The sequence below is a fragment of the Oreochromis aureus genome, linkage group 17, assembly GCF_013358895.1.
Source record: "Oreochromis aureus strain Israel breed Guangdong linkage group 17, ZZ_aureus, whole genome shotgun sequence".
Taxonomy (NCBI): Eukaryota; Metazoa; Chordata; class Actinopteri; order Cichliformes; family Cichlidae; genus Oreochromis; species Oreochromis aureus.
Window position 1 is genome coordinate 34853860 of NC_052958.1, and position 21429 is coordinate 34875288.

A 21429-nucleotide genomic window follows, 5' to 3' on the forward strand; every position below is an offset into this window, starting at 1 on the left:
GATGACATTGTTGCGAAAAGAGTCCTTGAGTGCTTTGAGGGCTAATGGATCTTCGCTGCACTGATTGGTCGGGCTAAATATTGATCAGGAATCCACTATTGAAAGCACTCAGTAGTTTACATTAGGAGGGAAATGGCAGCTAATCAGGGAGATTCTGGTTTTGAATTTCCAGTTAGCTTGTTCTCATTGGTGGAATCTGATAAACTGAGAAGTTTTCTCAAACAGATCCCAAATGATCGTTTAGGGAAAAGCAGCATTAGATGACTGTGATCTTACAAATGCCCCAACTAAAATGCAATGATAGCACAAATCAAACATTTAAAATAGCTTTAATTATTAGACACACTCATATAATTTACATACTTCATAATATATATCCCCACATCAATGAACATAATCTATTAATTTTTGAACATTTTGACTTTACAAGGAAAAAAAGACAAACATTTTTTCTAGAAGGCATATTGCATAACATAATAAAGCTTAACTGTATTGATTCAGCTGATCCGGTGAACTGCAGTCAGTCTCTCTGGCTTTTGTCTTTCAATCCTCTAAGTTTTGTTTAGCCTAAGTTAGGTTTTGGACCTGGGTCAGCACCCAGCATGCACCCAGTAGAGTTTGATTCGGTTCACTTCCATTTACTTTGAACACTCTGAGATGTGAACAAAACACACACAAACATGAGAATAAAATATAAAAGAACTTTAAAAGAAGGAAATGCTGTCAGCTATCTAGAGACCCATATCAGTCCCAGGATAAATTGTGCTTGGGTGTTGTGTATGCATAAGAGGAAGGAAGAAAACAGCAGGACTCTGGGAGTGGAAGCTTCCTTTTAGCTGCATGCTGTGCACTAGGCTCTCTGTTTATCCCCCGACTCTGCCTCCAGAGAGACACACCAGTCTGCCTTCTAATTTTTCAAAAAATGGGTACAAAATGGCAGCAAAAAGGGCTCTTGGGACCATTTTAGGTGGCTGAAAGAGAGGATAGCTGAGCTTTATACTGAGGTTAAAGTAGGAAGTGTCAAAAAAAGAAGAAGAAATGAGCGATTTCCTCTGCAGCATTCCCCCCCAAAATGCAGAATTCTTATCATTTTTAAAGTAGTAGAAGAGCAACGAATGGGTGATACTGAATTTTATTTCTGCCTCTTGAGGACACTAATAGTTCTGCTCTCTGCTTTAAAAAATGGACTTTGGGGCTTTGATGTGGTTGTCACTGGGAAGCACAGATCACAATTTTTAGACACAATGAGATAGATCTGTGTTTTGCATTTTATGTGTTTAATATACATAGTGGGCTGTCAAAAATGATTAGATGTGTCACATATCATTCATTTGCTCGTGTTGTCTGTCACTGGTACTTGACAGACTGGAATAAAAATGAGTTCTAAAACAGAATCACTTAAAAAGTGTCATATTTTAAAAAATCTTTGACATTGTTACTAACTATATTTGATACTTTTTTTTTAATGAACTGACCTTACATATAATGGTCAAATAATTTGGATGTCTGCTGTCTGCATTGATCACAGATTTCATCTCACCTGCTTTCATTTAGACTGTACTGCTATGCTGTTACTGGCACTGCAGTAAACATTGTTTTATGTAGCCACTAGAGCTGAAGCCTGCTTGGCCTCATTGTCATGGCAACCATGTTCGTGTGGGTATCCGTTCGTCTATGTAATCACACTGTTTGTCTTGCGCCCAGAATAGCCAGAGGAGGTATTCTGAAGCCAAAAGCACCTGAAGCCAATGCAAACATGTCGCGCACCGGCCATCTGATAAATCTTGGACAGAGAGAGAGCAGAAGAGAAGGATTTACGATCTTCACCTTTATACCCTCTGAAAAATTCTAGAAAGAAAGAGGATATTTCTCTCATTCTAGACTAAAAGTATTTTTAAAAGATTTCCAGAACTTAGTAACACTTCCATTGTTGCTAATGCACACAGAAGTTATCATCTCACTTTAAAAAACAGTCAGACCACAAGCAGCTCCTCCTGGCACCTAAACTGTCAACACTCTCTGCCAAGGAGAGGTTTAAAACAGTGTCCATTTTCCAACTGTGCCCAGTGAAAACACATTAAACCATTAGGGGATATAGTATAACTTCAGAAAGACACAATATAGCTTCATATAATGTGTTTTACAGGCCCATTCCCTGAACTAAATGTAGTTTTTTTTCCATATGCCTCCGCTAATTTGGAAAGAAAACCACAAACTGGCGGAGCAGACATTTTTTTGGCATGCTGCATTGCTTTACAGCCAGCACATGTTAAAAAGGGAAATGGTTTCAAATGACTTCATGTCTATATTGTGGTTGGAAGATATACCATGGCTGAAGTAACTATCCTAAGATGGATAGATGCTCTGCTTGGCTTTAGGGATAAAAAAGCTGGGATTTTTAACATCTTCACAGTCATCCAAGAGTTCAAGGTTGAGCTTCATCTTACTTTTCCTCCCTAGTCTCCAGGACTAGCCTACAGTCACTGCGTCTGTGGTGCCGGCTGTATGGTGCAGTCTCCAGCGAGAAGGCATTGTGTGTGCATGATGTGTGTTGGCACTGACTGAACATTTCCATGAAACCAGTGTGGTGGTGGAAAGTAGGATGAAAAGAAAAGCAGGAGGAGAGAGGAAACACTTTGGTGGCTAAAACAAATGGAGCTGTTGAGTTTAACGTCTTAAGAACATGATTAAATTAGGATGGACGTAATTGACGCCAAGTCATCACATTCTCTTTTCTAATAGTACACTTGGGAGATTTTTGTATCCAGGATTTGAGCCAGATGGACTTTTTTATCACATATCATTTCATTAATGTAGAATCTGTCTGTCCTAAATTATGGCAATGAAAATAGAGCTTCTACCAGAAAGCAAACTTGTCCTATCTAGCTAAAGTGACAATGACTGACTGAGGGCAGCAGGTTATGTACAAAAGCTCAGGTCACAACTTGCACGTTTACTCTTTATTATTATCTTATGACTGTCAGTCATGAAATCTTGCCTTCAGCATCTACAGCCAACATTATCCAAGGCCTAAGTCACACAGGCCTACAGACCACTTGCTGACAACCAAGAAAAATGGGTGTTTTATGACTGATTGGAAATGGTTGCTGGCAGTCATAGTCACATTTATTGCTAAATTTGCACTTACGCAGGCCTAGAGGCCGGCCAGTTCCTCGGGTCATTGAAAATATAAGGTCTATAGCCTGACTGTTTGACAAATGGTTGCACAAGGTTGCTTGATGTTGCTTTTAAATTGGTTGCAAAGAGACAAATACTGCTGGATTTAAAACCTTGCGATTGCTTTGGTCACACACAGACTGCCATGGTTACCTCTAATTTGCATGTGAAATGCCAACTTGTCTGCAATTACTTGCTGCTTGCTGAGCAGTACTGAAGAGTGCTACACACACAGTACTGTTCACCTTCAAAGTAAAAGTTGCACCAAATGTCACATGTTGGTTTCAGCGATAGGCAAAGCTTTTATTTTGAAGGTGAGCATTCTCAGTTTTCTGGCTCCATGGCACTTTTTAGGGTTTCCCTACCACTGGTGGTTAAGTAACTAACTGCAGACCAGTCTATGTCTTCCATACAAACCATGGGCAACTGCAGGAGCCTGCTAACTACCAGAGGAATTGCAAGGAGCTGACCAGGCTTGAGGCCTGTGCATAGCTTCCTATGTGCTTTTTTAAACCCCTCCTTACTTGATGTTTTTTTCAAAATAGGTAAGTCATAGTGTTATGGTCAGTGCAGAAATTTTTTTTTATCCTGTTTATAAACTTAATTAACTTAATTAGCTAGCAATAGTGAAATGAGAAGCTAACTCTGGTGTATCTGAGCCCCAAACTGCATATGTGGCATGTGAAAATAGAAACTGTGACCATTCAGATACAAGATGGCTGCGTGAATAGTCATCTGGGTGTTTCAAAGAAAAATGTAATGTTATGGTGTTATGGAACCAAGATGGCTGAAATGTGCAGAAAGTATGAAAAATGCCCATTTGTTTTGGAACCAGTATCAAAGCTCATATTTTATCAACACTCATATTTAATAGTTTCAAACACTTCCAGGCACTGAAGGAAACTGGACAGATTATGTAATGTGTTCCCCTCCATTTACCACATGTGTTGCACCATCCCTGCACCATTAACATGAATAACTGCAGACTGGTGAGCGATGTAGTTACATTGTGATGAGTAAGCTGAAAATATCTGCGATCCTTTGGGACTCATTTATTCTTATTCATACCTGGAAGGCCGGCTGTGTCTTTCTCTCGCACATGCACATAACAAAGAGCACAACAATTTGTCTTCAGTAGCGCTGTCATCTATTGAGATCAGACATTATTATTAAATTTCGGTTGCTGAGAAGAGGCTGCTTATGTAAGCCAGCAGACAGCCTTCAGGAAATATTGCTTTTCTTCACTGATTGTGTTCAGTCTTCCGCGTACTGCTCACAAATCAACCAATAAAGATGTCAGCACAGGGCAAGCAATATCCACCCAGCCAGCATAACACATTTACCAGTCGATACTGAAGAGCACACAGACTTTTGGTCTAGCCATTTGTACACGCAAGCAAAGCCCACGGAGAGGGAAAACTAATAAAAGATTATCATCACAACAGTGCAGTCATCTCAGGGAACAAACAGGCATATGTAGTTAAGGTTTACACCAATCAGGCACAACATTTTCTTTAAAGAAAACTAATACAGGTTAGCGTAATTGTCAAAACAGAAGAAAGATTTTCATCCAAAGTCAAGATTTGCCTATAACCAGTCACGACTAGTAACCAGTGCACAGAGTAGCTGTACTACAACTCAGTGACTATACAATCGTGCACATGTTTGGTAACGTACTGAAGGGATTAGCTTCACAAAGACACAAATGCTATCACTGGCACTTTTTTTGTTTTTTAATGTGTTAAAGTCTCAGTGCTTCGTCTTCTACTGCAAGTTTGACATATTTTCTAGTGCTGATCAGGAAAGTGTTTCGGGATAAACAGTTGGGGAGAAAATCATACCTATTTTCAATGTTTTTGTTGAAACAATAAGGTGGTCATTAACCACTGGAAGACCAGTGATATATTATCCGTAAACAAGGATCAATATAACACACTTTATTTGGGATTTCAATGAGAGGTTTATTTTACACAATTACTACTCAACACGTTCTCACTCCCAAAGTGTAACATTTTACACTAGGTGACAAATCGTCAGTATATTACACTTTCGGCCACCAAACACGTTCCTGTATTACGAGTTCGGAAAACATGAGAACCGTCTGGAATGACTCTACATATGTATGTTTACTTTGCTTAAGCTGCATTGGAAAACACTATCTAACATGATTAAGGTGGTGGTTAAGGTTAGGGATAAGGTTAGGACGCTGGAACGTGTTACCGTGGGAGCGTCATTCTATTCGATTTCTTACACAATCTGGCGAGTAGCTTAGGAATGCGGAAGGTCACCTTTCGCATCCCATGGAACGCCTCGGGACGTGACAAATCGTCAGTATATTACGCATCAGGAGTGAGAACGGACTCTATTACTATCTTAAATGCAGTACACTGGGGTTCATAAAAGCTGTTGTTTGTGGAGTGCAGTAGTATTCCCAACCTCAGGGTCAGGACCCTTCAAATGGGCCCTGAGGTAAATTTGAAGAGCTCAGAAGAAACAAAAGAGTTAAATACACAAAGCTTTTGGTTATTTCTCGTCACACATTTGCTTTTGATTTGTGAAATATACACAATATGGGCAAAAGTACCGGCTCACCCACACATTACACCACTGGGAGCAGCTCAGCCATTGAAATGATGCCATGAAGCTCCTGTCACACAGATGTTGTGCTGATGTTAATATTACAGGAGGTTTGAAACTCTGCAGCTGCTGAGTCAGACGAGCGTTGGTGACTTTTATACCAGGTGCATGTTTAGCACTTGGTAACTCTATGTGGTCTACCACTTGAGGCTGTGTTGCTGTGGTTCCTAAACACTTTCATGTTGCAACAGTGGTACAGTGGTATCCTGTTACAGTACCACGCTTGAATTCCTTAGAACAACTCATTCTTTCACAAATGTTTGTAAAGGAAGACTGCATGGTTAGGTGCTTGATGTTATAGAGTTAGAGCAATGAGACTGGAAACACCTGAAGGATTAAGAGACTCTGTGGTCCGATACTTTTGTCTATATATTGCATTAAATCTTTTGCTCTAATACCTCTACAAACTAGTCCAGGAGTACATATTTTATCGTCTTGTACAGCTACATTTACCTTATTACCCAGAAACTATCACCATAGCTGAATAATTTTTCATTTGAAGAGGATCAACGATAAAAAGTTGGGAATTACTTTCATACAGAATCCACAAAATGTTCAGTTGAATGTACAAAGTAACTAATAACAACTAGTTATCTTTTTTGTAAAGGTTCAAAGTGAATATATTGGTGGCAATATTGTTTCTAGATTATTTTTAAAAAGTCAAAGTCAAGGCAAAATTTTAATTTTGACTTTCCGATAAAGTTTGTGTCAAACCATCTGAAGTCATGTTTCAGCTCTCTGGCAGATCGTCTCACTGTGCTTTATTTTTCAGGAAAAGAAAATAACGTAAAAGAAAAGAAACTGAAATAATATCAGGGATTGTTAAAAAGACCCTGAGAAAAATCTGTGACACAGGATTTTAAAGTTGATTTTGTGAGGCACCCCTGTTTGGCTATATATGGTCCAAAATCCCTTAATACTGACATCAATGTTTTACAAGAAGTTAGTGCAGTTACAGGAGGGAACAAAAGAAGAAACAGGTAATTGTCTCTCATACCCAGTGTCTTTCACCGGGGAAAGCCCCATTATGTGCCTTTCACAACAGCAGTGCACTCTTCTTTTAATCTTCAGTGATCTGGTTTTTGATGTTGCAGAGGGAGTGTTCAATAGTGGCTTTAGTCCCTCTCTGTGATTATCCTTACAAAAACGTCACATCTTCTTGCGACTGCACCCAGCGCCAGTGGGCATCGTACTCCAGATGCATTTTGCCATTCATTTTGCACGTGTCCAAGTCGATCTTTCCATTTTTGTAAGGTTTAACCTTGGGGCTCTGGCTGGTTGCCAGTTTCTCACTGAGGCAGGTGCGGGTCGGGCTGCCTCTTCGTGTGGTTGATTTCTCCAGGACACCATTAGCCTTAATGCCTTGCGCCGGGGTACTGACCTTGAAAATGGGGCTTCCCTTATCCGTCTCTGCAGTCTTGGTCCAGATGGGAGCACCTTGCTTGAGGCCCTCAGACTTGGCTTGTGGAGAGCTGACTGGAGCTGCTGGCTTCCCACTTTCAGTTCCTCCAGTTCCCTTCCCAATGGCAACACTGGTAACCCCATTCCCGGGTCCACCTTTCACTTCTGGAATATTTCCAACCCCAGTACCATTCTCACTTCCCACAGCACTAGACGCAGACTTCAGCCCTAACACGGGCCCTGACACCGCTGCAGTGACTGTGGCCACGGAGCCTCCCGCCATGCGGCCCCCAGCAGTAGCCTCCGAAACCAGAGGTGTGGTGGAGCAGATGACGGATTCGGAGCTGGAAGGGCAGTACTCATCCATGTCGTCTGCCAGCGTGTCCAGGTAGCTGCCAATGGAGATGTTGTCTAACTTGTCATTGGGGTCCTGCAAGCTGCTCCAGGAGCCTCTCCAAGAGGTGTCAGGTCCCTCCCCCAGGCTGTACTGGCTGCTGGTGAGGCTGCTGCAGCGGCTGGTCAGCGTGCTGCGCTCCTCAAACAGCCATTTCACTGCTTCGATGCCCTCGTGCACCGCCAGCAGCTGTTGCAGGATCTTAACGTCCACCGAGCGCAAGTGAGCCTGCGGATACAAAAAAGGAGATATTCTAAATTTACCAGAATGATGCATGCTTACTTTCACAGTGGTCATGTTTTGATAGTGTGCAATGTGCAACAAAAGAGAAAACTAAACAGATGTTGAACCTAGGAGGCCGCACATATTTATGTAAAGCTGTCAGCTTTGGCTCTAGGGACAAGTGCAAACACCGTTATAATGCTATTAAACTATTCCAGATTACCCTAATTGGAAGAAACTAATAACAGAAACTGCCTGGAGTCCACAATACTAAAAATGGGAAACAAATAAAGTAAAGGTGGAGGGGAAACAAGGTTACAGATGGATGTTACAAGGGAATGTGACTGAAGCTGAGTTTGTAGGAGAAGCTAGTGAGAGATGGAAATTTGATACAGTGGAAAGTAAGACGCATTAGTAAAGAAAGTCGAGAAAAAGCTTGACGTTTTTTCCTTTTCAGCTGACTTTTAAATGTTGTAAATGGTGCAAAGGATTCAAAAATTAATCTACGACTCCTGTCATAAATAAATAAAGCAATAATTGCTTCAGCGGGCCTCTACCAGCCACGGGTATCTTCAAATACAATATGTGTGTGGGAGGATAAGAAAGCTAAATGGTGACTAAGAAGGAGAAAGATGGCTGCAGTCATGGAAAATTCTTCCCCAGAATACATTTGCAGAAGTTCTGCAGCAAAGTGCAGAGCCCAGAGGTGATATATGGCAACAACATTCAAAGCTCTGACCACTGAGATCACCTTGGCTTTGTGCTACTCTCTCTGAAAGCTTAAGCCTTTGATTTCAAAGTATTCTTCAGTATCCGCCTTATGTATCACTTTCTGCTGGTCTATTACTGTGCCCTGGGAGGCTGGCTGTATCCCTTTTTGGGAATCATGTTGTAAAATTTATGGTAATATGAACATATTTGTGTATTTCATCTCAGATAATTTTGGGTCAGACAGAGAAAATATACAATTCTAGTTTTACAGTCTTTTTATATTTTATTTTACTACATCGCACTGTGAAAAGTCCTGCAAGTGCAACATTATGTATATCCCAGCGCTAACACAGCACTGGCATAATAAAGTGTTGGGTAAGTTTAACACCCCAAAAAACTCTGAGAGTTAACTTTGTTAGCAGAGGCCACTAAGACCTCTCTGACCTTTTGGAGTTTAAGTGTAACTGTTTAATTGATTCTTATAAATCAATAAAACAGTCTGATGGAATGAATTGATTGATCCAACCTACTAAGTTATTCATGTTTATCAGTTCTGATGAAAACACTGGCAGAAGAATTAAGAAAGCCGTTCTATGGGTGTGTTTAAAAGCTTGACGTTCTTCCATCCAGATGGAAAATGGTGCACGTGAGCATGAATTAATATGTCTCATGCATCGTTTCTATGCATAGGTAGTGGCTGACCTTTGGATAAGCCATTCACTATTTAAGACCACACCACAGACTGCTTGGTAAAAAAAAAAAAAAGAAAGAAAGAAAGAAAAAAGAAACTCAGAAAAAGCTATGGCAAATTCAATCCACTGATGTTGAGTGGTTTTCCTCCATCTTCCTCAGTATCAAACCTCACTGTGGTGAATCAAACCGTGCTGCAGGAAGCTGATCGACATCAGTGGTTTCTAAACTGGGTATTAAGAAAAGATCATTTTTGCCCCGTCTTTTTCCTCTAAGACTGCTGAGTACTTTGACCTCTTGAATCTATCAAAAATCTTGAAATTCACAGTGGTAGCACAGTGTGGTTTGACTCAGCTGCAGGAGGGAGAGGTAGGGCAGGATGGTTCAGGGAGCAGAGCCAGGGTGGGTTGATTGGCACAGCTGTCACGCACTGGCTCATCAGTCTCCCTTTCTTATGCAGTTACATGCTCGAACCTTGGGCTGCACCACAGGCCAACCACAGAGCCCGGCTCTGTGCATCATGATTAAAAAAAGTTAACCAACAATTGTCAAACTCATCAATGGGAAGCAGCAGTTTTAATCACTGCACGGTCAAAGGTGGTTGGTGCCCATCACCTAAAGAATACTAACTTTCTCTTTGAGCTTACCACGTTTGCTCAAAAACCTTTTACTTAGTCTGTGCCGTGAAAGATTTAAATGGCTCACGTGACTTGTAGAACATAACCACAGCATGACTAAACCATAACCAGACCTTACTCAGAGTGTAATTTTAACTGTGGAGAAAACACACAAGATTGAGCTTATGGGAACCAGCTTTTTTGTTGATTATCACAAGTAAACACAGGCAACACACTTCAGAAGGAAAAAAAATGTGAATATGAGATGAAATAGAAGGGTTTCATTTTATTTTCTTTACTGGAGGAGAATTGAGCTGTGTGGTCAATGTTCTGGTAAATGCTGAAGCCAAAGTCAGTGGTTATGCTAAATTACACAGGCAGACACTGCTCTAATACACACACATACACACATATATTTATATATGTATATAAATATATACAGCTTTTTGTTCATGAATATGTGGGTCTGAACCCACTGGCATCCTGGCACACACAAGTTTTGGGGTGGGGCTCAGGTTTGAGGTTTTTGGCTGGCAGAGACTGAGTGCTTAATGAGGGTGGCAATAAAAGTAGCTCCGTGCCTGTCAGCGCTGAGGTGGCACAGTGCTAATGAAGCTATGAGCTCCACCAGTCTGTGAACACTGCTGCAGAACTACACTGACTTTAACTGCTGCTGTCGCAACAGGTCTTTTTTTTTCTGTGATATTAATTTGGGTAACTTGGGTGGTTGATTAGAGATGATATTTTTATACTGTACATCAACCAAATTGTCCAATGCATGAAATTAAAACAGGTTATACACCAGAGATGCATTTGAGTATGTGATTTTACACAAGCAGAGGGACCATCTGTGGGTGGCCTTGTTGCCACACCTTAGCTTTTTGGGGGGGATAATAATTCTTCTGTAAGGCTGCTGTCTCTGAAATACAACTAGATATATGGCATTTGCTCTTAACACAATATCTCACAAAGTGTTAGTGGAAAATCTTCAATAAAAATGTAATATAAAGTAAGAAAGAAAGAAATCATCTTTGTCATCTCAACTCTGCAGGCCTTCTTTACTGAGGTCTCAAAATAGATTAGTTGCCTACAAATCAACATATTAAAATATGCAAACGTTTTTTTGTAATGAATATAAAATGTTGACAGCCACATGTTCCAGCTTTTTGCTAAAAGTGAAATCCATCATGTTTGTGTGAGCTGTTTCCTGCTTTGTTTGCTCTGCTGCTCTTCAGGAGGGATTTGTTTCAATCCCCATTATATTCATTACTTTGAGATTGATTTGAAGCATTTAATTACACAACAAAGTCAAGCATGCACATCAAAGAAAGGATGAAAAAAGTCAAAGTGGGACCAACAAAGTTTAATGTGAATGGGACTAAAGAGCCTTAAGGATTTAATATCATTAATCATCTTTTTTGCATTTCCTGAAACATTGGTACACCGCCAAACACACTCCTGCTTCCTTACTCAGCATGAGGCCACACACCAGCTGGCAGACCCACAGGATTCTGGAAAGCTAATTTTCCAGCCTTTTATATTATCTAATAAGACGAGTACCTGCACTCTGCAAACAAATCAAACTCGTTGTTTCATATTAAAAGATTTCTGCTGCAGAAGAAAGACTTCATTTGGTTTAGGATGCCTGCTAAAATCTTTGTAATATTTATCTGCCTCAGGAAATATTTATAGATAATTCACTGTGTAATGAAAGCACAAAAAAGTACTGCTTTATAACGTGTCAAAATATACATCATAATAATAATGATAGGATGATGATCATTAGGTATCTTTATCTTTAGCTCTCTACATTAAACAGTGAAATAAACAACTTGAAGATGTGATTCTGGTATCTGATCAGTGAATTAACTGAAAAAAACACAACACAGACAAACCAACAGTACTTGTGGTCTTTAAATGTGCAAATAGTGTAGCTGGAGCACATAGTGGCCACAGTGGGAACTTGAGGAAAATCATTTAGCTCTAAGAACATCAACAGAAGAAGACGACTGATGGCAACACTTGAGTGATCTCATCTGAGGGAATTTAACTGCTGAAGGGTTTCCTTCCCTAACTTTGCTTTGATCCCTTTCAGAGTCAGCAGAACAAGTGGAGAACCACAATGTGCCAGACGGCCCCAAAATGCTTTCAGCGTTCTGCACCTTACAACAAGAACACGTTCTAATTGTTGGACAATTTACTCTAGATATTCACCTGGGGGTTGACTTTGTATTTTTCCTTCAACACTTTTATGGACACCGTTTTCTGTCAAGCTGTGGGGATGAGAGTGTTGAGCACAGGTAGGGATTAATACGCAGGTACAGACTTCTTCCTGCTCTATTTCAGACATGATGATTGAGTTGATATTTCATGTTATGTTGATTTTGTTTGTGCACATATGTATGTGTGTGAGTAAATGAATGTATATGTGTATTTATTCGTTTGTTTGCTTTACATGTCCGAAATTAAAGTTTATCATCATCATCATCATCATCATCCTGTAGATTGTGTTAACATATACAGGGTATGATCCATGACGCACACCCTCCCATGTGGCTTCCTATCATCTCACAGCAACCTAACAGACTGCTGAATTACTGCCAGCTGGGATACCAGCAACATAAACACAGTCACTGCTCTCGCTCTCTCTCTCTCTCGTGTCCCCTGGTGCCCGTGTCTGCTGTTTCACCTTCACAATCTAACTCGGGCCCTCAGACATGCTGCGTCCTTGCAGAGACCCTCTAGTCTCCATTAGGCAGCAGAAGGTCAGCCCTGGCCCTCCATAACTCACCAGCTGCTCCATCTGTCTGCATTCACGTCTGAATGCCATTATTTCTGCTCCTTTTCTTCTTTCTTACTACACGACAGAATGCTGAATGGCAACATGCAGGATTTCACCATACAGCACAAGTCGAGCCAAGTGAAGATCACTGTCTTATGAAATAGCAATGCAAACTGCAAAGAAATGCTGAATTTTGGCTAAATTTGGAACATAAAATGCAAGTCAATGGACAAAAAGAGCTGCAGAGGCTCATTCTTCAATGCTCATACAGTCCCTTCTCTGTTTGCCCATCTATCTTGCAAACATTAGTGTCTAAACCTGCTGTCATATAAGAAGAAATGAAGCCTGGACAGAGGACCTACCAGGCTCACTGATATCATGGCTACAAGGAACAAAATGAGATGGAGAGAAAACAGGAAACAAAATTGTGGTGGAGGAATAAAAGAGCTGCAGGTCACTCAGGAATAATTGAATTTAACAAAACCCTGTACTGACTGTGACATCTGTGACAGTATAGCCAGTAACCAGTCAGAGAAAGAAGCCTGAGATTAAACAGACTGGATTTTGATTCCCTACAGCTCAGCTCTGCACTGAGAGCTGACTTTGCACTGACATTCATCTGCCCAGAGGTGCAAGACAGAGAGAGGCTGACATGGGAAAGCTAAAGTGAACAAAAAAGGAGGAGTTAGCAAAAAGTAAGGACATACCTCGAGCAACAGCATAACATTTGCCCTTTGCTATCTTAAAATACAGATGCTGATCATTAATAAAATGCACAAAGCAGCTTATATATAAAAGGCCCTTCAGTGTGTGTCTCTGTGTGTGTGTGTGTGTGTGTGTGTGTGTGTGTGTGTGTGTGTGTGTGTGTGTGTGTGTGTGTGTGTGTGTGTGTGTGTGTGTGTGTGTAAGGCTTAGTGCCAGTCTTCTCTGGCTTTAAAGGAGTGTCTCTATCCAGTAAATCTGTTTAGATCAGTGAAGTGGAGAGTGGAGATTGCTGGAGACGAATGCGAAAGACAGATGCTTTCAAACTGCTCCTGCAGAGATGAACAGCAGCACTAAAATCATTCATAGCAACATTTATCTGCCTTCAGCTCTTTCCCCACCAAATCAAGTCATGAGCCGAGCCGGCGACAAACGTGTTCTGAAGTCACCCGTTACTGCAAACACATGAACACATTTGTCTGGAAGCAGTTACATAACACATTACTCTGCTAGAGTCAGTAATCACACCACAGCTACAGTATAATAAATCATTTAGAGCAGCTGCATCAAATATTTGATGAATTCTTTGTTCGTTTATTTGTAGTATTACTGCTTTCTTGAATAACTGCCAACTCAGCTTCACTTGTGTGATGACTTGTATTATTTTCAGATTTCTTAATTGTTAAACTCTATTACTTTTAGGTTTTGAACTAGCTGGGTATAATTTGGGCAACTTTGGACAATGTAAAGAAACGTGTCCAAATCTTTCGCTTTCCTGAATAGTGATCCTACGTCACTATTCGGTGACTCAAAGTTGGCTGTCTTAAGAGTCTCTGATGATCCATGTCTATCATCCAAGTAATAGGAAATTGGATGTTAATAACCATAATAATTTTAAAGGCTAATCTTAAAGACTCTTAAAGAGTTTTTATTTATATTTTGTACTTTAAGCCAGTCGAATCAGTGTGTTATTCTGGAAGTTTACTTGAGAGTTATGCAACATGTTTGTTTGAATCAAAGATGTACCACATTAGAAATGCAACATGACTTCCTGTTTTTCCTGCTATTTAACAAGAGTAACACTTCAATATTAGTGGTAACATACACACACACACACACACACACACACACACACACACACACACACACACACACACACACACACACACACACACACACACACACACAGACAAATATGCACAGTGTTGATCTTACACAGGCAGATGCTGCAGCCCACCAATGCCACACAGTGTGGTTATGGATACAAAGTAACAGATGAATGAGGAACAGAAGGGTCCACACAAACATACACACACTTTAAGAGTGGAAAAAGAAGCAGTTTATAGCCGACTCATTAACATCTCGCCTGTTCGTTTGGGTCCTGGGAGCTTATCAGCATGACAGAAAATGTTAGGGAAGAAAACAACACGGTGACTTTGTTAGGCTGTGTGCACGACTGTGTGCACGACTGTGTGCACGAGAGGTCTTCCATTTAGTATCTCCCTGCAGCCTCTCTGCACACACATTAGTACTGCACATCTTACTAAGCAGATTTCCGATGATGCTCCCATCTCTTCTTCTGCACTCTCATTACACAGCACCACTCACACAGATGAAATAACCACGCGCGCGCGCATGCACACACACACACACACACACATATATATAGATATATACTGGAGCAGCCCGGAGCTGTATTGAAAGTTTCACTCCCTTACAGTTAGAAAAGCGTTCTTCATCACTATCACTTCTCGCTCTGTCCTCCTGCTTCTGCAAAAAAAACTTGATAAATGACTAAAACTACTAACAGTCCAGCCTGCTTCTATAGTCTTAGCAGATTTACTGAAAGTCTGGATGCTTTGTGAATACAAATGTGGAATAAACATGCAATTAGGTTAGGTACTATACAAGTTACAACAGCAGCTGAGCTTTCTTCCTGTACACACTAACCCTCTAACCCAGTGGTTCCCAAACTTTTTTTGCTAGGCCCCCTTTGTTTTACAAGAAAAATGTTGCCCCCCCGCGCACGCACGCACGCACGCGCACAAACACATCCTTCAAGCACACACACATATATTTTTTTTTCAAACTCCATTGTCGTTTATTTCACACCTCAAACATTTAGTAAACAATTAAGCAAATACAAGTAAACTGCAATAAATTACAGGTGGTAATAAAATACACTACTAACTCTTTTACGCTACGTCCACACCTTCACGGGTATTTTTTGAAAACGCAGCTGTTTCTATGCGTTTGGGCCTTTCGTTCACACGTAAACGGCGTTTCGAATCACCGAAAACGGAGATTTTTGCGTTTTTCTCCTTTTTTGCGTTTATGTGTGGACGAGGATTACAGAGTTCATCACGCAACGTCAAAGGTATGTGCCTCTTTTCACGTCACGCTGTGCGCCACGTTATTGTTTATATGAGATGAATTGCAGAATGGCAGATAGAGACAAAATACTGTTACTGTTAATCTGACTATCTGCAGGTTTTACACGCTTACATATACACACGCAGTTAGAAAGGCAGAGGCGTCACGGTGTGATTATTTTATGTGTAGTTGTTGTTTTTTCTCCTGTGTAATAATATTCAACATTGCTATCAATACATTTCTCAAAAAATGTCTCTCTGTGCAAAATAGGCTTAAAAAAATAAACAGCTGTTGGATACTGTCTGTCTGTGATTTAAACCGGGGGAACAAATTGTGGCAGGATCAGCCTGATATTATTTGTATCCCACTGTAACTTTACTGTATAAAGAGCTAACATCTCCAAAATGTCAGGAGGAGTTAGTCATTACAAGAAGTGTTTGTGAACTTAAAATCAAGAATGTGGGATACTGTTTGTCCGTGATTTGGAGAGCCCAGCACGTGCTCCCGACGCAGCGAAAACCAATTCTGCAGGGGAGACCTCGGCACTTGTTCAGGTGAAGCCAAAGGGAAGACATGCTTCACCATATTTTCTAGTCTTTGTCTTAGAATGAAGTTGGTTTGAAAACATATTCAGCGATGCTTCATCTCCTGCTTTGCATTTGCGTGGGCGCCCCATCAAAAACCTGTCCATTATGCTTGCAGTGTCCAAGCATCCCCCCCCCTTTCATCCCGCGCCCCCCTGCAATGGCTCTGCGCCCCCTCTAGGGGGCGGGTCCCACACTTTGCACTGAAAAAAGAACCAACTTAATTGAATTATTTCAATTGGTAACACCTAATTTAATTAAGTTCTTTGAAATGAAGTTAATACATTAGATAAATCAGTTGTGTTATCTAATGTATTAACTTCATTTCAAAGAACTTAATTAAATTAGGTGTTACCAATTGAAATAATTCAATTAAGTTGGTTCTGCTCTAACCCACTAACACTCATTCTTTCATTTATATTCCGATTTATATCTAAATATTGCCATTTTTACAATACATATATGGATTATGAGAAGAAAAAAAACACATTAAAACTCAGACTTTTTGCTTTTTTGAGCTAACACATCCATTATGATGCACCTTTCTGGTCACAAAATTACAGACAGGCCAGCTGCAACTACAGAATCCATGTGATGTTCACATTAAACCTTCCGTGTATGCGTATTTCCGTTGACATAGTGGTCAACATATCCAGAGATCAGATATGACTCAGATGTAGGACCACATATGCACTTGGCCCAGATGTGATGTGAAAAAGTGCTTTTTTAAGACTTCTGTGGGAAAAAAACGAAAAAACAATCTGAGTCATTCACACACCACTTTCAAAAAAAAAAAAAAAGGTTTTGTGATCCATCATTCAATGGATGTGAGCCGCTACACCAGTTAGTTCTCAGACCACACCTGTCACCAAAAGCCCTGAACTGATACAACAACCTAAGAGCGAGTGTTTTATTACTCACCAGCTATTTAAGCTAACCTAAGATATCAACACACACGGGCTCAAGGAATACGAGCCTAATTCAAACTCAAAGACATGTGGAAGAAAATCCTAAAGAAATGTGACGATGACAGCTGATCATGTTTCTTTCTGAAAACTTTGTTTACAGCAAACAAGCGTACTTAAGACACATGCTGCCACCATCACGAGTCCTGGAGTGAAATCAGCTTCTATTTCTACCATGTGACCAAACTGCTAATGTGTTTTTGGATGTTTCAATGTAACCAATGTGTTTTGGACCGACTCTTTCAGAAAACAGCTTGTTCGGTTTGGAAGTTCGGTTGTGGCCACGCACATGCTCTTGTGTCACAACCACAGACGGGGAGACGGGGTGCATGCCTGCATCTGCTGCAGGAATGTATGACATACATGAACATGGTTGGGGGGGGACTGTAGAGTGGTTCATTATTGCTACAGACCTCCACAGTTTGACGCAAGGTGGGGTTCATGTAAACAAGAAGACAGAGAAGTACTTGTTTGACGGAAGCTCTTCTGTAGAAGAAATAATCAGTTCTGAAGAAACACAGAGCGACCTGCGGTGGATAAACAAGGGATGGAATCATTTAATAAGTGAAACTGAAAAACAGTCTTGTTCAGAGGTATGATATGAGTATGTATCACACCAAAACTAAGCCCAGTGGACTGAATATAGAAATGTATGCAATATGTTTAAAACTACTTTCTATAAATGGTGCAAGCACAGCTAGACAATAGGAAGACAGTGGCCTGACCACGGTCCTGTGTACATTTTCGCCTCCACTTATTTCCAAACAAAGTGCAGCTGCTGGCAGAGTGAAGAGCAGCTTGAATTATTGAATGAGTGGATACGAGGGGCCTTCACATTTTATTACTCAAGTTCAGTCAAAGTTAAATTACATCTGTTGCATTTAGTCACAATCAAATTCATCATTAATCATTCATCTTAATAATCGAATAGATTCCTGATTTTCTTCTTATACTACTTAGTATTATACTACTTAATAATAATAGCAATGTTCATATTAAAATGTAGTTTGTACACCACTTAGGGGTGGCTGTAGCTCAGGAGGTAGAGCAGGTCACCTACTGATTGGAAGGTTGGTGGTTCGATCCCTGGCTTCTCCAGTCTGCATGTCAAGTATCCTTGGGCAAAATGCTAACCCCAAGTTGCTCGCCAATGCATCCATTGGAGTGTGAATGTAGTTAGAAAAAGCACTAAGTTTAAAGAAAGTGATTGGGTGAATGTGGCGTGTTGTATAGAGTGCTTTGAGTACTCTGGTAGAGTAGAAAAGCGCTATATAAGAATCAATCCACAAATACTTTTTGACTCTTCATTTTTGTCACAATCGTACAGTGACAGCAAAGTCAATGTCACATCTTTAATTTTTACCTCCTATGGCGATCCTAATTGAAAACATTACCAAAGAATATGAGAAATGTACAGAAAGACACAGCAAGTGTTGCATTGGGTGTAAATGTAAAATGTAATTATGCTGGATTCAAAATACATAATACTTCACTGACCTAACTGGCTAATTTTGACATGTTGATAACATAGTAATTATGTTATCTAAGACATCAAAGAGAGATCAATGCTAACATTTGGCTTTCAAAAAGCTGAAACATCCATTGGCAAGTATAATTCTTAAAGCAGGCGTATGTAACGTTTGCTACTCAGTGATAACAGCAGCGCTTGTGGCTTCAACTGGTAATAAAAGGCCTCTGGACTTTGGAGTCTCTTAAGCTCCAGTACTGAAGGGTAGTGAAACAAATCATAGCAGCTGCTCGCGCAACAAACAATTCAATTCAGTTTCATTTATATAGTGTCAAATCAAAACTTCAAGGCACTTTATATCGTGAGGTAAAGACCCCACAATAATTCTCAGAAAACCCTAACAATCAGATGATCCTCTAAATGAAAGCAGTTGGAGACAGTGGGAAGGAAAAACTCCCCTTTAAAAGGAAGAAACATCCAGCAGAACCAGGCTCAGGGAGGGGCACCCATGTCCCATGAAACCCAAAATCATCATCTTGATACTGAATTTGTTGGTTTACTCTTCATCCACCTAACTTTAGGAAAATTTTAGCCACAAACAGCCATGACAGAAAAGTTGGCATCTGTTGCAAGTTATTAGAATAAAGTAATCCTGTTCTAGCTTTGTGTCTAACCAGCAGCTAAACCACTTGATTTTGTGTCATGTAGACATAATGTGCTGAGCTCTGCCCTGAGTGTCTCCTTAGAAATGTACTTTCCTGGAAAACTGTATACATTCTCCCAAACTACATACAGCCAGACAACGCTTTTGAGGGTTGGAGTGGGAACAAATGAGATGCTACTGGGGCTGTTACGAGTCAGTGAACTCAGAAATCATGCTGAGGCTGTTATTATTCCCAACATTAAGGTAAAACACTTACTTATTATAGCTTTAAATGTGTGAGCCCACACAATAATTAAGGAATATCCAAAAAGCTGAGGTTAGTGAGCTTACCAGAGGCCTAACAATTAGCAGGACCCCTAAAAGCATCCTTAAATCTCACTGTCCTAAAGTACCATTCATCACCAGAGCCACGGGATAAGAGAATTTTTTTTGGCATTTAGCACCTTCTGAAATAAAGATTTTCTGGTCATTTTAAAGAATGCTGACATTTCGCATGGAGTCCCACTGTGGGCTCTGAGCGCACCGTGGGAGCAGGAAGGACGATTTGGAGTATAAAACACAGTCATTTATTTATTCTCTGCTGTCAAGTGGAGCGTTACACTGCACTTTATTATGTTAGACTAGTGATCATGTGAACGTGACGTAGCTTAGGTTCATCTGGTCAAAATTATACTGTTATACTACTTTATGGATTGTTAATTATACATTCAGTTATTTAAATATAAAGAATTCAACAGAAAACAAGAACTGAATAAAGAGAAGTAAGGAAATTTTAAAAATGGCATCCTAGTCAGATAACACGTTAAGTGCCTCTGTGTCCGGTGTCTCAGGAGTTGTGTAGGCTACTTTAATTTCAGATACACCCCAGCAATGACAGCGCGATCTGCTGATAAATGTTTAAATACTCGAAACAACGCTGTCTGCCGGAGCCGAGCCGGGCTCAGCATTCATCATCATAATGACAGCTCTGTACCTGGCTGACTTTCATGAATGACACATCCTGGAAAACAAGAGTCTGCCACGCATCCTGCGGGCACATATATGAGAACTGTGGATTCTTACCATCTCCATCTTCAGTTTTCTTATCTTTTCATCCAAACTCTTCATCCCGGTCTCTTTACCGGTGTCGTGCGCGAGGGCCAGCTTGGCGTCTGCCCGGAGAGAGGACGACTCTTCCCGCATCCACCTGAGCAAACCCTCGGGGGTCTTCCGGCCGATTTTCGCCTCTATGTCTTTGAGGTCTGGGATGCTCTCACTGACAGTACCCTCGTCCATCGCCATGAGTGTTTTTACACCGATAAGATCCGCAGGACAAATATTACGTCCTTCGGGTTTCTCGGAGATTGTTCCCTGTCAAGCTGCGAGAGTCACTTCCTATAGGCTTGTATGGCATCCTATGCGACTGCTGCTGAGTTGGACTGCGCCAGGGAAGGAAAACTGTTTGACAGTATCAACACAGCAGTATGAGCTTATTCCAGCAATATGATACAGAGAGAAATCCTCGATTTGTGGGCTATTTTAACTCTGTCATCATGTTGTGTTAAATTAAATGAAGCCTCTGTATCTGAACTGCTGATGGTCATCAAGTGAAAGCGGAGAAAAAAAATCCAATTTGTTGCTTTCTCCTCCTTGATTGGTTCCTTTACAGCTGTAAATGCAGTCTGCTCTCCGGAGTCCCGAGTCCTGAGCTGCAGCTCGGTGAGGCTGGTGTTTGGGATCTGTACGCTGAGCCACACTGCGCAGATTCCACCTGCATGATGACAGCGATCAGGAACCGCAGAGTGGGAGAGGAGACCCGATAGCGTCAAGTCACCAGTGATAACCCTCGGTAGCTTCCGGGAAAACTTTCAAAATACAATCTGTGTGAAAGCTCTGTACCGGAGAAGAAGATGAACTACCAAAATAAAACGACAAGCACAAAGTAAAACAAAAACAAGTCATTTTATCCTCCTTTCTGCACAAAGACTTCTGTAGGTTTTAAAAGAAGAAGATGAGCTTGTTAATTTTGATACTCCAATCAAGTTATATCATCAACCAGTTAT

The 21429-nt window shown here is 40.7% G+C and overlaps 1 protein-coding gene across 1 annotated transcript; it reads right to left on the bottom strand.

The window, feature by feature from the left end:
• Nucleotides 1-347: 347 nt before the first annotated feature.
• lurap1 (leucine rich adaptor protein 1) lies at nt 348-21149 on the bottom strand. Its single transcript, XM_039601002.1, has 2 exons — nt 20450-21149; nt 348-7837 (listed from the first exon to the last, which is right to left on the bottom strand). The coding sequence occupies exons 1-2, from the start codon at nt 20666-20668 to the stop codon at nt 6953-6955; spliced, it is 1104 nt and encodes a 367-aa protein (XP_039456936.1). The 5' UTR covers nt 20669-21149; the 3' UTR covers nt 348-6952.
• Nucleotides 21150-21429: the final 280 nt, after the last annotated feature.